Source organism: Engraulis encrasicolus, chromosome 21, assembly GCF_034702125.1.
Source record: "Engraulis encrasicolus isolate BLACKSEA-1 chromosome 21, IST_EnEncr_1.0, whole genome shotgun sequence".
In the NCBI taxonomy this organism is placed as follows: Eukaryota; Metazoa; Chordata; class Actinopteri; order Clupeiformes; family Engraulidae; genus Engraulis; species Engraulis encrasicolus.
Window position 1 is genome coordinate 49,761,599 of NC_085877.1, and position 14,924 is coordinate 49,776,522.

The 14,924-nt window shown below is 46.0% G+C and overlaps 1 protein-coding gene across 1 annotated transcript in view; it reads left to right on the forward strand.

Annotated features, from left to right (window-relative positions):
• plaa (phospholipase A2-activating protein) overlaps positions 1–11,335 on the forward strand; it is a 28,525-nt gene extending 17,190 nt beyond the window's left edge. The window contains exons 9-15 of the mRNA XM_063187548.1: positions 10–150; positions 4,128–4,203; positions 4,523–4,588; positions 6,111–6,182; positions 6,424–6,543; positions 9,204–9,371; positions 10,699–11,335. Coding sequence (XP_063043618.1) covers positions 10–150; positions 4,128–4,203; positions 4,523–4,588; positions 6,111–6,182; positions 6,424–6,543; positions 9,204–9,371; positions 10,699–11,276 — 1,221 coding nt within the window. The 3' untranslated portion in view covers positions 11,277–11,335. The remainder of the gene's footprint in view (positions 1–9; positions 151–4,127; positions 4,204–4,522; positions 4,589–6,110; positions 6,183–6,423; positions 6,544–9,203; positions 9,372–10,698) is intronic.
• The last annotated feature ends 3,589 nt before the right edge of the window (positions 11,336–14,924 follow it).

The following is a 14,924-nucleotide window of genomic DNA, read 5'->3' on the forward strand; positions in this document are numbered from 1 at the left end:
GTCCATCAGGAGTATGATTTTGTCTTCACTATTGATGTGAATGAGGGCGGTCCCAGTATGAAGCTTCCGTATAACGTGACTGATGACCCCTGGTTGACAGCACACAACTTCCTGCAGAAGAACGACCTGAGCCCCATGTTCTTAGACCAGGTAAACACACACACACACACACACACACACACACACACACACACACACACACACACACACACACACACACACACACACACACAGAAGAATGACTTGAGCCCCATGTTGTTAGACCAGGTACACTCACACACACGAGTGATTCTACGATTCGCCTACGCTTTTGGCAACAGCAAAATGTAAATCAGTATTTTTTTTTCAACTAAAAGACCTAGATACAGGCATGAAAATCCCTCACCTTTCGGCGAAATTCGCCGTTTTGAAATCAAAATGGGTCATTTCTGTGAATCGTGTAGATCCGCGGAGAAAATTAGGGGGGTGGGGGGGTCATTAAGTAGCTGTATCATTAAGTAGCGCTCTACCGCAGAAAACTTCATACAGTTTCAGAAGAGATTCCACAACTGACAATGACGTTTGACCAATCACAGCATTTGTTGCTGTCGGCACAGCCAATAACGTGAACGAGCACAATCTAAGTCCCGCCCTTCATACTTCTCTTTGAAAGCCCAGTTTTAAACAGGTGCTGCTTTGGTCTGCGGGGCTGGCGTAGTTGTATCAAATATCTTTCTTTATAGTTCTAGAACATCTCTGATTATAAGCAAATGTCCAAACGATCTGTCACAGATGGTCTACACGTTTCCCAGAGAGGTAGCTATTTGAGATCATGATACTTGTTATGAGATCAAGACGCAAGCATTTCGATGAGAAGTGAGTGTATGTAGTTAGCCACAGTGGGTAAGCTGTTTTTCCTAATAATTTCAAACCGCATTTGCCCTGCCCACGTGAAAAAGTATTTATTCTCAAAAGAGCTCCGTTAATGAAAGCTTGGGTAGGCCTACGGCACGTTTTCCTGACGGCTATTTTAACGGATCTGTGCGCTACGAAATGGCGAAAGTATCTAGTAGGCACTACGGAGAAGAAGCGCATGTAGGCTACGCGAGGCATCCAACATCATGCTTCGAATCATATGCTGCGGCTTCTTATAGCACGCACGAGAGAGGGAGAGGGAGAAAGAGCGAAGCCTAACTTAGTCAATCGTTTGACACGGGACCACTGACTTGTATACAAGTCAGTGCATGGCACAAATTGTTATAGGAATCATGCCACGTTTTTTGTAATCCCTTGGTAGCCTACATCTAAATGACATATTAAAAATCTACCGATTTATATTTAGTGGAACACGGTCAAACTGTTTTTTTTTCACGGTCAAAGTTGGAGCTTTCCTATTATTTTTTTCATAGGGAAACAGATATACTAGGTGAATGGACTAAAATTTGAGTAGTTTGGATAACATTTCAGTAGTTTATCCAAACTGTGACAAAGATTCTTTTGTATCAGGCCTACGAGTGGTCTGAAATATGATGATTAACTGTTCAAACGAGATCACAACCAGGCAAGCGTTGAGGGGACAGTGGATAGTGTTGAGAGGAGGGGGTGCTTAGTTGCCATTGGGGGACATTAGTCTATTTTATTGTTAAGGGGGCATTGGCAGGGTTTTGATGAGGTCAATGGGGTGTTGTGAAGCTTATGATGAGGTCAAGGGGGAAATTATTTTTTTTTAAAGGCTGAGAACCAAAACCCATTATTTCTATCTATCTATCTATCTATCTATCTATCTATCTATCTATCTATCTATCTATCTATCTATCTATCTATCTATCTATCTATCTATCTATCTATCTATCTATCTATCTATCTATCTATCTGCCCCCTCATCAGACATTCAGCATGACAATCATGAAGTAACGAAGATTGTTGGCAGTTCTTCTTATGTTCACTGTCCCTGTGTCGCTAGAATATGCTCAAAATTCATAATTTAAAGATGGTTTTAGCTACATTTTCTCCCATGGGAGAGCATGCCCCCAGACCCCCCTAGTATGACTCTTATACAACACTATCCCCCAAAAACGCCACTGCACACCACACATGCGCGCGCACCGCTGCAGCACACGCGCCGCCCCGTGCCACCGCGCCACGCCGCACCTTTCTCACCTTTTTCACCCCTGACCCGTTTTCATGCCTGTAGATGTTTACATAGTGTATATATTTAAGTTTCCAAACAAACAAATTGCCAAGCTTAATCTTAAATCATTTGATAAATACTCTAATGAAAGCGAACATTTCCTTGATTATTTTGTCAACAGTGTTATGGACAAATACTATGTAGTATTTTTATATATGTTTGAAATTATACAGAGTTGAAACAATATACGTTTGAAAGTGCTTATGTCCCTTAGCAATAATGTTGTCATTAATCTGTGCAACTGATATAAATGTGATTGTTGAGCTTCATAACTAGGATTTTATGATTCACTGTGATACAGACATTTTTCATTATAAATCCCTGTAACGTCTGATTTGAATTTAGTCACCCTCCTTACACAAGACTTCCTTCTCCAGAGATAACCCCTAGTGTCTGTTCATAGGATTTTTCCAACACATAAGGGATCAATAGCTCAAAAACACTTTCAAAACAGTCAACCGTGTTACTCAACTGTGTTACGGTCAACAGTGCAGGGGAACAAGTTGGCACTTTTTTAGGAGAAAAAACAGAGCAGACAAACCCATCTCCCTAGAACACAAATTATTTTATTTGTTTGTCTGTCAATATGGAGATAAATTGGCAAGAACATCCTCCTCCTCAACTGTCTGTCATAGCTAATTGTAACACCATTGACAATAACACGGCTTGACATTTCAGCTTCCTTGTCAACCCAGCTCGTCAGCTGTTGTGGAGCAGCATGTAAAACTCTGCAGGGCTCACGGTCAGCAAAAAATAGTCCCAACAATCCCAACTGCCAGGATGGCAATTAGGATTCATTTTTTTGCTGTCTACTCTGTATAAACAAGCATGTAACGCGAGTCAATTAGGATTATAAAAAAAATGTTTCCCAAATAATGCGTAGGGGGTGGTGCTACGTGTTTACATTGACTCTCGCTAGCTTAGCTACATTTCGCCTTCCAGAGGGAGTCTAAAACAAGACAGCCACTGACGAGAAAAAAGGACCAATTCCCTCCATACTAGACCTAGGGCAGGGCTTTTAACAGTACTGAGCCCCAAAATAGTGGCATATCCCTTTAACATTTGGTACGTTTACATGAGGCATTTAAATCCGATTTAACTCACTTTAAATCTCATTAAAACTTAATTCCACTTTAAAAACATCATGTAAACACTTACCGAACAGGATTTAAGTTTATTCCGATTTAAACTTAAGTCCGATTAAAGTGGGTGGTTTATTCCTCTTTTAAATCCGATTAAACACGTTCCTCTGTCATGTAACCTTTTAATCAGAATTACAATAAATCCGGTCGTTCCACGCATGCTCGTTGACCACACGATGGCGCCAAGAGCCCGTGCTCTTTGTCAGTGAGAAAAAGATGGCGGCACTTCCTGTTGATTTTCACATGAAAGTTTTGCTTAATTTAAAGTCCCTAAGCGACTATAAATGTTGTGGCTTCCATATATTGATGTAAAAGTGCCCCACGAAGTAATTAAGCACAACAAAGTTACTCCACATCACCCTTTCACCAGTTCGTTTTTCTAAGCTAGGAGGGTGCTAACTAGCATTTGAAAGAACCAGACCCAAAGGGGATTTTACCAGCCTTGAGTCCACTGAGGGAATTCATTTTCGGGCTGAAGATAAGCTTGTGTCCCAGTAGTTCCCCGGAGGTTTGGCGACCACGCCCCCACGCCTTATTTGGCTCACTCAGCACGTGCGTCCTCAGTCCAATCGCAATGCTTTATTTTCCCCAGACGTTTAATCGCATTTAAGTGAAATTGCCATGTATACACGTCGCAAAATAACTCTTAATCCGATCTACTTAAATCCGATCTATTAGATCCGATTCAAAAACATCATGTACACGTAGCAAATGACATTTCTGCTCCACTATGTAAACATTTGATTTATTCCTTTACATTGACATGTCTGCTCCTCTATGTAAACATTTTATTTTTTATTTGTTCCTCTGACTAGGTGGCCAACTTCATCATCGAGAATACCAAGGGACACACACTAGGCACTGGAACGCCATCCAGCGACCCCTTCACAGGTACACACACACACACACACACACACACACACACACACACACACACACACACACACACACACACACACACACACACACACACACACACACACACACACACACACACACACACACACGGTACCGGAACGCCATCTAGCAACCCCTTTACAGGTACACACACACACACACACACTAGGCACCGGAACGCCATCCAGCGACCCCTTCACAGGTACACACACACACACACCGGAACGCCATCCAGCGACCCCTTCACAGGTACACACACACACACAGTGTGTGTTGTCTGGTGTTGATGTGTGTTGTGTGGCGCCCCCCACAGGTGCTGGACGGTACGTACCTGGAGCCTCAAACCAGGGACCCGGATCAGGAGCTGACCCCTTCACAGGTACACACACACACACACACACACACACACACACACACACACACACACACACACACACACACACACACACACACACACACACACACACACACACACACGCGCACATCAGGAGCTGACTCCTTCACAGGTACACACACACACAGAGATCAGGAGCTGACCCCTTCACAGGCATACACACACACACACACACACACACACACACACACACACACACACACACACACACACACACACACACACACACACACACACACACACACACACACACACACTAGATCAGTGGTTCTCAAAGTGTGGTCCGGGGACCACTGGTGGTCCACGACAGAACTCAAGTGGTCCGCAAAGGGATTTCTACTTTTCCGATAGAAGACTATATATGAAACACATTATTACAAAGCCAAACATGTCTGAAGTCATATTTTCACCACAATAAGACAGGCTTGTAAATGTGAATGAAAAGTAAGTGATCTGCATCAAAATTAGTGCTGATATAGCACCCGTCAACTGTTAATTCAGTTGACAGGTGGTCCCTGGACATTTTTGCGGGGGACAAAGTGGTCCTCAGTCTGAAAAAGTTTGAGAAACACTGCTCTAGATACACACACACACACACTACAGTAGACACACACACACACACACACACACACACTCACACACACACACACACTACATACGCACTCAAACACAGAGAGGTCTGGTGACCTTTTGCTTCCACTGTTTACAGTATTTTAACTCATCTGAACAACGGAACGTAGCCTAAACAACAAATGAAATGAAATGAAAGTGTCAGCTAAGTGCAATATAATGTAATAATGTAATGTATTGCTATAGCAACTACTGTACAGCAGCTGACTGATAAGCTGTATTTTACACATTTACTGAAGTAGATATTAAAATGCATCGCAATAGTAAATGTATCGCAATGCATCGTGATATAATCGCATCGTGGTATGTGTATAGTGATGCACATTGAATCGTGAGCCCCTTGCCAATACCCATCGCTAATTGGACCCACCCCTAATTAAATTCACCCCTAATTAGACCCTCCCCTAATTAAATTCACCCCTAATTGGACCCACCCCTAATTAAATTCACCCCTAATTGGACCCACCCCTAATTAAATTCACCCCTAATTAGACCCTCCCCTAATTAAATTCACCCCTAATTGGACCCAATCCTAATTGGACCCACCCCTAATTAGACCCTCCCCTAATTAAATTCACCCCTAATTGGACCCAATCCTAATTGGGCCCGCCCCTAATTGAACCCAATCCTAATTGGGCCCGCCCCTAATTGGACGCAATCCTAATTGGGCCCGCCCCTAATTGGACCCAATCCTAATTGAACCCACCCCTAATTGGACCCAATCCTAATTGGACCCACCCCTAATTGGAGCCTCCCCTAATTAAATTCACCCCTAACCCTAACCTTAATTGTACCCACCCCTAATTAGACCCACCCCTAATTGGGCCCGCCCCTAACCCTCACCCTGGTGTAATTGGTGTTTGTTTGTGTTGTGCAGGAGCAGGCAGATACATACCAGGGACAGGACCAACACACACAGGAGGCAGCGGGGTAGCGGACCCCTTCACAGGTACACACACACACACACACACACACACACACACACACACACACACACACACACACACACACACACACACACACACACATACGGGACCCAGCGGAGTAGCGGAACCCTTCACAGGTGAACACACACACACACACACTCTCTCTCTCCTCTCTTCTCTCTCTCTCTCTCTCTCTCTCTCTCTCTCTCTCTCTCTCTCTCTCTGGTTCCTCATCTGCTGTGTGTTCTCCTGTTCCTCCACTAGGTGGCAGTGCCTACTCCTCCGCTGGCTCCAGACAGACCAACAGCAGTTCTAGTTCCAATATCTATTTCCCCAAAGCAGAGGGGGTCACCTTCGAACAGGCCAACGCAACACAGATCACAGGTGAGTAGTTACAGTGCCTGTGTGCCCAATGAGGTCCCAAACATACACACAGCAGGGTTCCCACTGGTCATGGAATTTCTGGAATATCATGGAATTTCATAAAAGTCCTCGGTGTGTAATTCCAAGAGCAGTATAATGAAAAGGAAGAAAGGAGTCGCACACTTTTTTTGGCTTTGTTTAATGCAGTTTTTGATTTTGCATTCAGCTCCAGTGTGTGACTCCTTTCTTCCTTTTCATAAAAGTTTTTCCAGTCATGGAATTTTACCATTTTGCATGCACAGTCAGGGAATATCATGGAATTTTCTTAACAGTTGTGTAGAAGCAAAAACTAGGAGTGCGCGGTATGGACGGTATACTATCGTGCATGGATGGATTTTGTCCATACCGCTCCACCGCCATAGCGCATTGCGTACTGGTTCACCAGGATAGTCTGACAACAGAAATGTGCTAAATCTATGTGCTACTGGTTGCTTTACATTTGCGCCAGTCTTACTGTATGTTACTGTGTCCAGGTGAGATAATATCATTCACGATATCTGGCTGGGTGTTAGCAGAGAAATTAGAACACAGGGGAGAAGGTTCAGTCTCATTGGTTCCCATTGTAGCCAGTTAGCTTTGCGTGCATTCTGCAGTAACGAGCGTGGGCCAGTCCTTCATGTGGGAAAATGTATGGAATGGAAAGGGGAACCCATGCTAAATACATTGCTACTGCCATTTCCAGTCACAAATATTATCAACAAAACATTCCTGGTAAGCACTATGACTGTTGTTTAACAATAGGCTGTATTGACAAATCGTTCAGGTGTGTAGTTTTACAGCTGGTTAGAAGATTTCAACCTGTACTCGCTAGCATCGTGCTAATGTTTATGGGTTTGGCCCCATAAAAATTGAGCTTTGTGACCCAGTATATAATAATCTAGTGGTGCAAAATAATCGAAACGCTACTCAAATGGGGTCTTATTATTTCTAGCTTCGAACTTAATATTAATATTTCAGGACAAAAAATTATAAAAAATCACAAAAATTATAATGGTAAAAAACTCCATTGACACCCATTCATTTTGCACTGTCCCGTGGTTAGGGTTAGCCAATTGTGGCTAATAGGAAGTTCCGTGAGTGAACAGCCCCTGGTGTTAGTAACTTAGATGACTGTTCACTGTTTAAAATGTGATTTAGCGATTTCGCTAACGTTAGCACGCTAACCGCTGCTGCAGTGATAGCTGCCATTTAAATGCATTAGTTCTACAATGCATTGCTAGCTGCCTCATGTAAAAGTTCGTTTTTTAATCTTTAACAATAACAACTGAACCATTAGGCTTGGCATAATCACAGATGCAAGCACACATTTCCAAATTACCCCCAGCAACTCCAGAAATAGAAAAAAAGGTCAAATGAACGATTTATTGGATAAAATCCATGTTCAGTTTGACACCCCTCCCTTCCCTAGTTTAACCCCTTCTAGGCTTGGTGTAATTGACAGTGTTGTAGCCTATTGCATTGCATTGCGTTGCAAAATGCATTTTACATAGTTTTTGTTTGTTTTCAAAAGATTTGAATAGCAAGAATTCACACACATTACATAAATGCAAATGTTTAAAAAATGCAAAAGTTAAAAAAAAAAGGTGTTTTGTACATTTTGCGACGGAATGCTTAAATGTAAAAATGCACAAATATAAAATATATATACATAAATGCACAAATGTAAAATATCGTGATATATACCGTGGTGTATACCTCGGTATAATTTTAGCCACGGTATATATTTTTGGCCATACCGCCCACCCCTAGCAAAAACTTCTTTGTTTCGTGCGAAACATTGTTTCTTACTGGTTATACTGAAACGCTTCGGCAGAGAGGGTTTGGTTTCTAGCTGTAATGTGCAACATTCTAGTCTGGCGTTGGCTCGGCGTCGGATCTAGGGGTGAAGATAACAGTTTTTAAAACTTAACATTATTCCTTTTTACGGAAGTGGTCATGGAAATTCTGTGTTTTGGGTCTTGAAAGTCATGGAATTTTATACTGAGTTAGAGTGGGAACCCTGACACAGACATTGTGCTTGAAAGTGTAGGTGTGTGTGCACCTGCGCGTCACCAAGGTGTGTGTGTGCTGTGTAGTTGGGTTCTGATTGATTCACCAAAATGTGATCACCAAATTCACTAAAATGTGCGTGCGTCCTGCTCTCCTCTCTTCTCTCCTCTCCTCCCCTCCCCTCATCCTCTCATCTTCTCTTCTCCTCTCCTCTCCTCTCCTCTCCTTCCCTCCTCTCCTCTTCTCCTCCTCCTCCTCCTCCTCTCCTCTCCTCTTCTCCTCCACTCCTCTTCTCCTCCTCCTTTCTTGTCCTCCTCTCCTCTCCTCTCCTCTTCCTCCTCCTCCTCCTCCTCCTCCTCTCTTCTCTCCTCTCCTCCTCCTCCTCCTCCTCCTCTCCTCTTCTCTCCTCCCCCTCTCTCTCCTCCTCCTCCTCTCCTCTTCTCTCCTCTCCTCTCTTTCCTCCTCCTCCTCTCCTGTCCTCTCCTCTCCTCTCTTTCCTCCTCCTCGTCTCCTCTCTTTCCTCCTCCTCTCCTCTCCTCTCCTCTCATATCTCCTCCCCCTTCTCTCCTCTCCTCTCCTCTCCTCTCTCCTCTCCTCTCCTCTCCTCCTCTCTCCTCTCTCTCCTCCTCCAGCTAAGCTGCGTGAGTTGAACTCCTCTGCTCCTGGGGAGGTGCGGTTGCCAGAGGAGGTGCTGGTGAGCCTGGAGCGCCTCCTGCAGGCCGTTAGTGATAGCACACAGCAGACCACACCCTCAGATGAGCAGATAGAAGCCCTGCTGAAGAGCACACACTGGCCAGAAGGTAACACACACACACACACACACACACACACACACACACACACACACACACACACACACACACACACACACACACACACACACACACACACACACACACACACACACACAACACACAACACACAACACACAACACACATCAGCATCAGACAACACACCTTGAATGGGTTCTATTGGGGTAGCCTATGATCATTTGAGTCATGTCACATTTGAGGCATGTGACATTTGTGGCATGTTCAATTGAGGCATGTGACATTTGAGGTTCATTTGGGCATGGTTCTGTAATATTGAAAGACAAAGAAATACAGAGCACACCATATTAAACACAATATTCACATTACTAAATACACATTCACTGCCATACAATATTACAGCAATAGCTGAGGCACTGGGAAAACTGCTCTTATATAGGGTGACCAGACGTCCCGGTTTGGAGTTGTGTGTCCCAGGTCCCGAGCAAGCAGCCAGCGCTTGAATAGAAAGTCTGAAGGAGTCAGTTGCGATTTGTCATTCCTCCCCCTAAAATTGATCAGAATGCAGGAAATTGCATCTAAAAAATATTTTTTTTCCTGGGGGAGGACCCCCAGACCCGCCCGCCAAATATTGTCCTTCAGTCACGCACAAAGTGTCCCGGTTTCAGACTACAAAAATCTGGTCACCCGACTCTTGTATCATCTCTCAAAACTGCTTTGTAATTATGGCTGAATTAAAGGATTCTAAATGTCTACATATGTCCAACCGGTAGAGGGCGCCGTTTCCACTGTAAGTCTATGGCCTTTACAACAGGGCTGCTGTTTAAAACTTTCAAATGCGGGAGTTCGCATTGCTAAAAGGATAGTGAAATAGCCACTCGACTGGCTAGCTCATGTGATTTTAAAAGACGTCGCTGTTTTGGTGTTTCCCAAACCGCTGTCTTTGCAATGACTTTGCAAAAAAAATGCAATCGCAATCAAAGCAGTCAAGATATAGTTTGAGGAGCATTCACAAGTAGTGTGCAGTGCGCGCAAATGTAAAGTCTAGAGCTCTAGTTGGGTCTCTACATCTTAGGGGTCTTACACACCAGGGCGGTAAAGCGTCGCGGAACGGCCGCGTTTTTTAACGGCGTCGGTGAAAATACATGGAAACACATCTGTCCTTACACACCAACCGGCGGTAGTCGGGTGTCAGCGGCACGGGAGCCGGCTACGCGCCGCGCTGCATTTGAAAGGCAGAGAAAAACACGCCGGCCAAAACTAAGCAGAAAGACCGCGTTCGTCCCGGGACCGTTCCGTTCCGCCTTGGTATGTTTTGGCCCTCAATTAACTCTTCTCTTCTCCTCTTCTCTCTAGACATCGTGTTCCCCGTGTTGGACATCTTGCGCCTGGCAGTGCGCCACCCGGAGGTCAACTCGCGCCTGTGCAGCGGCACGGGGGGCGTGTCCCTGTGTAACCACCTGCTCTCCCTCATGAGCCCCGGCGGCCGTCCGGCCAATCAGATGCTGGCCCTCCGCACGCTCTGCAACTGCTTCTCGGCGGCCGCCGGCCGGGCGCTCCTATTGGCCCAGAGGGAGGCGGTGCTAAGCCACGCCTCCGACCTGCGCGCGGCGTCCAATAAGAACGTGCACGTGGCCCTGGCCACCCTGGTGCTGAACTACGCCGGCGCGCTGCTCGGGCGAGCGGCCGGCTCGGAGCTGGAGGGCAAAGCGCAGTGTCTGTCGGTGGCCTCGGCCGCGCTGGAGTGCGTGACGGACAGGGAGGCCGTGTTCCGACTGCTGGTCGCCTTGGGAACCACGGTGGCGGGGGACGGCACGGCCAAGGAGCTGGCGCGCTCGCTAGGGGTGGCCTCGCAGATCCACAAGTACGCAGGCGTCACCGAGCCCGCTAAAGTGGGAGAGTGCTGCAGGCTACTGCTCAACCAGCTGGAGTAGCGCACACACACACACACACACACACACACACACACACACACACACACACACACACACACACACACACACACACACACACACACACACACACACAATCCTCCCTCCATATCAAACACACACACACACACACACATTATCCTCCCTCCATATCAAACACACACACACACACACACACACACACACACACACACACACACACACACACACACAATCCTCCCTCCATATCAAACACACACACATAAACAGTGGTGTCGAGGAATGCTGTCAACTACCACCGAGTGGACTGGAGTGATCACACACACACACACACACAAAGAAGTACGTCTGTGTGTTGGCCAAGTTGGAAAAGACACACACACATTTACATACCGCCCCCCCCGGGCCCTCAAATATGAAATGATGTCCCCTGTCTCCACAGATGTACTCATCTCTTCTCCTCCTTTTGTTCAAAAAACATTTAAATGAGAATAATAATAAAGAAAAGACGATTTAAATGAGAATAATAATAAAGAAAAGATCCATCCCGAGCATTACACTGTCAGCAGCAGTACACAATCAGCATATGGTTAGTTTCTATTTAACATGATCAAATTGTCTTTTTCTTTTCTTTTTGTTTTTGTTTTGGTGGTGAGTGACTGATTGCTTTGACTTGAATGCATGTGTTGAATAAATAATAAAATGAGACGTTCAAATGAAGCTTTCCTAAAGCAAAGCTGTCCTGTGCTTCTTTCCTAAAGCAAAGCTGTCCTGTGCTTCTTTCCTAAAGCAAAGCTGTCCTTTGGTTCTTTACAGGGGGCGTGTTGTGCAAAATTCACTTTTTGGGGACATGTTTACAAGGGAGGGAGGGGTGGGTGTAGAATGAAACTGAATCATTGCATTGCAAATGCAATATATTTTAGCAAAACTGTGCTCTTACCCTGTTAATTGAGCCTTCACATCAGGGTGGTCCACTTTATCCATCAAACTTGACACACTGAAATCACAGGTGTTCTAGTGTCATAGTACACTAATATCACAGGTGTTCTAGTGTCATAGTACACTAATATCACAGGTGTTCTAGTGTCATAGTACACTAATATCACAGGTGTTCTAGTGTCATAGTACAGCCTCTGTAGGTGTCAAGGGTGGTTAGGGTGTCAGCTGAGAATCGTATATCAGAGAGGGATAAATCAGGCCCGTCCTTTTCCGGTATCCACTTTATGTCGGGTGAACGCCCCTTTAGGAGACCTTCTGTACGGAGTCCTGAGGTTGAGAATAAATTGAGTCCCCTTAGCGCTGTAGATGGCGGTAGCGCACGTCTTCTGCAAACACCTCAAAAACAGAAGAAGAAGGAGGGGACAACGCCCCCCTTAGGGGACCCAACTTGAGCACACGCTTTTGCACTGGGGGGGGGGGGGCGTGTTTCGATTCCTCACTGCTAAAATTCCACCCTCTTTGGTGTCAGACTTGTAGCCCAAAGGTTGCCAGTTCGACTCCCGACCAGCCAGGTTGGTGGGGGGAGTAACTGACCAGTGCTCTCCCCCATCCTCCTCCATGACTGAGGTACCCTGAGCATGGTAGCCTACCGCCCCGCTGCACTGCTCCCTTACCCTGAGCATGGTACCGCCCCGCTGCACTGCTCCCTTACCCTGAGCATGGTAGCCTACCGCCCCGCTGCACTGCTCCCTTACCCTGAGCATGGTAGCCTACCGCCCCGCTGCACTGCTCCCTTACCCTGAGCATGGTACCGTCCCACCGCACTGCTCCCTTACCCTGAGCATGGTACCGCCCCGCTGCACTGCTCCCTTACCCTGAGCATGGTACCGCCCCGCTGCACTGCTCCCTAGTTTGAAAGCATAATTTATCCTGCCTTTGGGGAAAATAAAAATGAAAACATGATACCAATTCTCTCCCAAGCAACGGCAGCATCCCCCCCATAGAGCTTGAAAGTCACGCCCCTTAGTTCCGCATTTTCAAGTTTCATGCTATTGCCTTAACAGAATTATTACAATTCATTTTATTTTGCTCATCCCGTATATAATTCATTCTTGGTTATATTTCATCTTGTCATAATTTTCAAAAAAATCTGCAAAAAATCAATAATCGTGATTAATAATCGTGATTACGATTTTGACCAAAATAATCGTGCTGCCCTACAAACTCATAGAGTGTTGGGAAACGCAGCTGTTTGGAGGGCCTACTGAGGATGGCTGTGGCAAGCCGTTTCTGTTGGGAAACGCAGCTGTTTGGAGGGTGCACTGAGGATGGCTGTGGCAAGCCGTTTCTGTTGGGAAACGCAGCTGTTTGGAGGGTGCACTGAGGATGGCTGTGGCAAGCCGTTTCTGCTTCTACGTACTCACAGAAGACCTCTCAAATATTTCTGTCACTCAGATGATGAGCTTTGAATTCTAAATTAAATTAATGAATTCATAAATTGGTGTTCAAAGATGATTTTGGACTATTCCTAGCCAAATAGCAATGATGCGATGATCGATTTCTTCAGTATTAATCTATAAAATACATCTACTTGTACAGTAGCAGCTACATAAAACAGTGTGCCCCCCTATTTTTGCAGAATAAACCAGACCAGTGTTTTATTTCCTTTTCTGTGCAGTCGTTCTAAAAATAAATGGGAGGAGAAAGAGATGGAGATGAGGAGGTGAGAGGAGAGGAGAGGAGAGGACGAGGAGGGGACGAAAGGAGAGGAGGGGTGAGGAGGAAAGGAGAGGAGGAGGTGAGGAGAGAGTAGAGGAGAGGACGAGGAGGGGACGAAAGGAGAGCATGGGAGGAAAGGAGAGGAGAGGAGGAGGAGTAGAAGAGGAGAGGGGAGGAAAGGAGAGGAGGAGGGGAGTAGGAGGAGATAAGGGAGGGGAGGAAAGGAGAGGAGAGGAGGAGGAGAGGAGAGGAGGAGAGGAGAGGAAAGCAGGGCCAGCAATAGGCATAGGCAGACAAGGCGGTCGCCTAGGGCACCAAATGTCTTAGGGGCTCCAGTAACACCCAAAAGTTCCACATAATTACAGTGAAATAAAAAAATAAAAAAAACTTTACATTGGCAATGATTATTCATGGGCACTCAGTATACTGTATCTGTAGGTACTAGATCAGATGTGCCCAATCAGATGTACGTTGTGTTTGCCAATGCCAATTTCTAAATACACAAAACGAAAAGATGGTGCTTGCCAAGGGCACCAAATTGACTAGAAACGGCCCTGGAGGTGAGAGGAAAGGGGAGGAGATGAGAGGAAAGGAGAAGAGAGGAGAGGAGAGGAGAGTAAAGGGGAGGAGAGGAGAGGAGAGGAAAGGGGAGGAGAGGAGAGGAGAGGAAAGGGGAGGAGGAGGAGAGGAGAGGAGAGGAGAGAGGAGGAGAGGAGAGGAGAAGAGAGGGAGGGTGGGAGAGGAGTGGAGGAGGAGAGCATGAGAAGAGAGGAGAGAAGAGAAAGAAGAGGAGAGAAGAGAATGGAGAGGAGAGGAGAGCCTGTCTCCTTGCCTGCCTGTCTGCCATTCTCCCTGACTTCCTCTCTGGCTGCCTGCCTGCCTGCCTGTCTCCCTATCTGCCTGTCTCCCTGCCTGCCTCCCTGTCTGTCTGTCTCCCTGCCTGCCTCCCTGTCTGTCTGCCTCCCTGCCTAATGCCTGTCTACCTGCCTGTTATTCTCCCTGCCTCCCTGACTG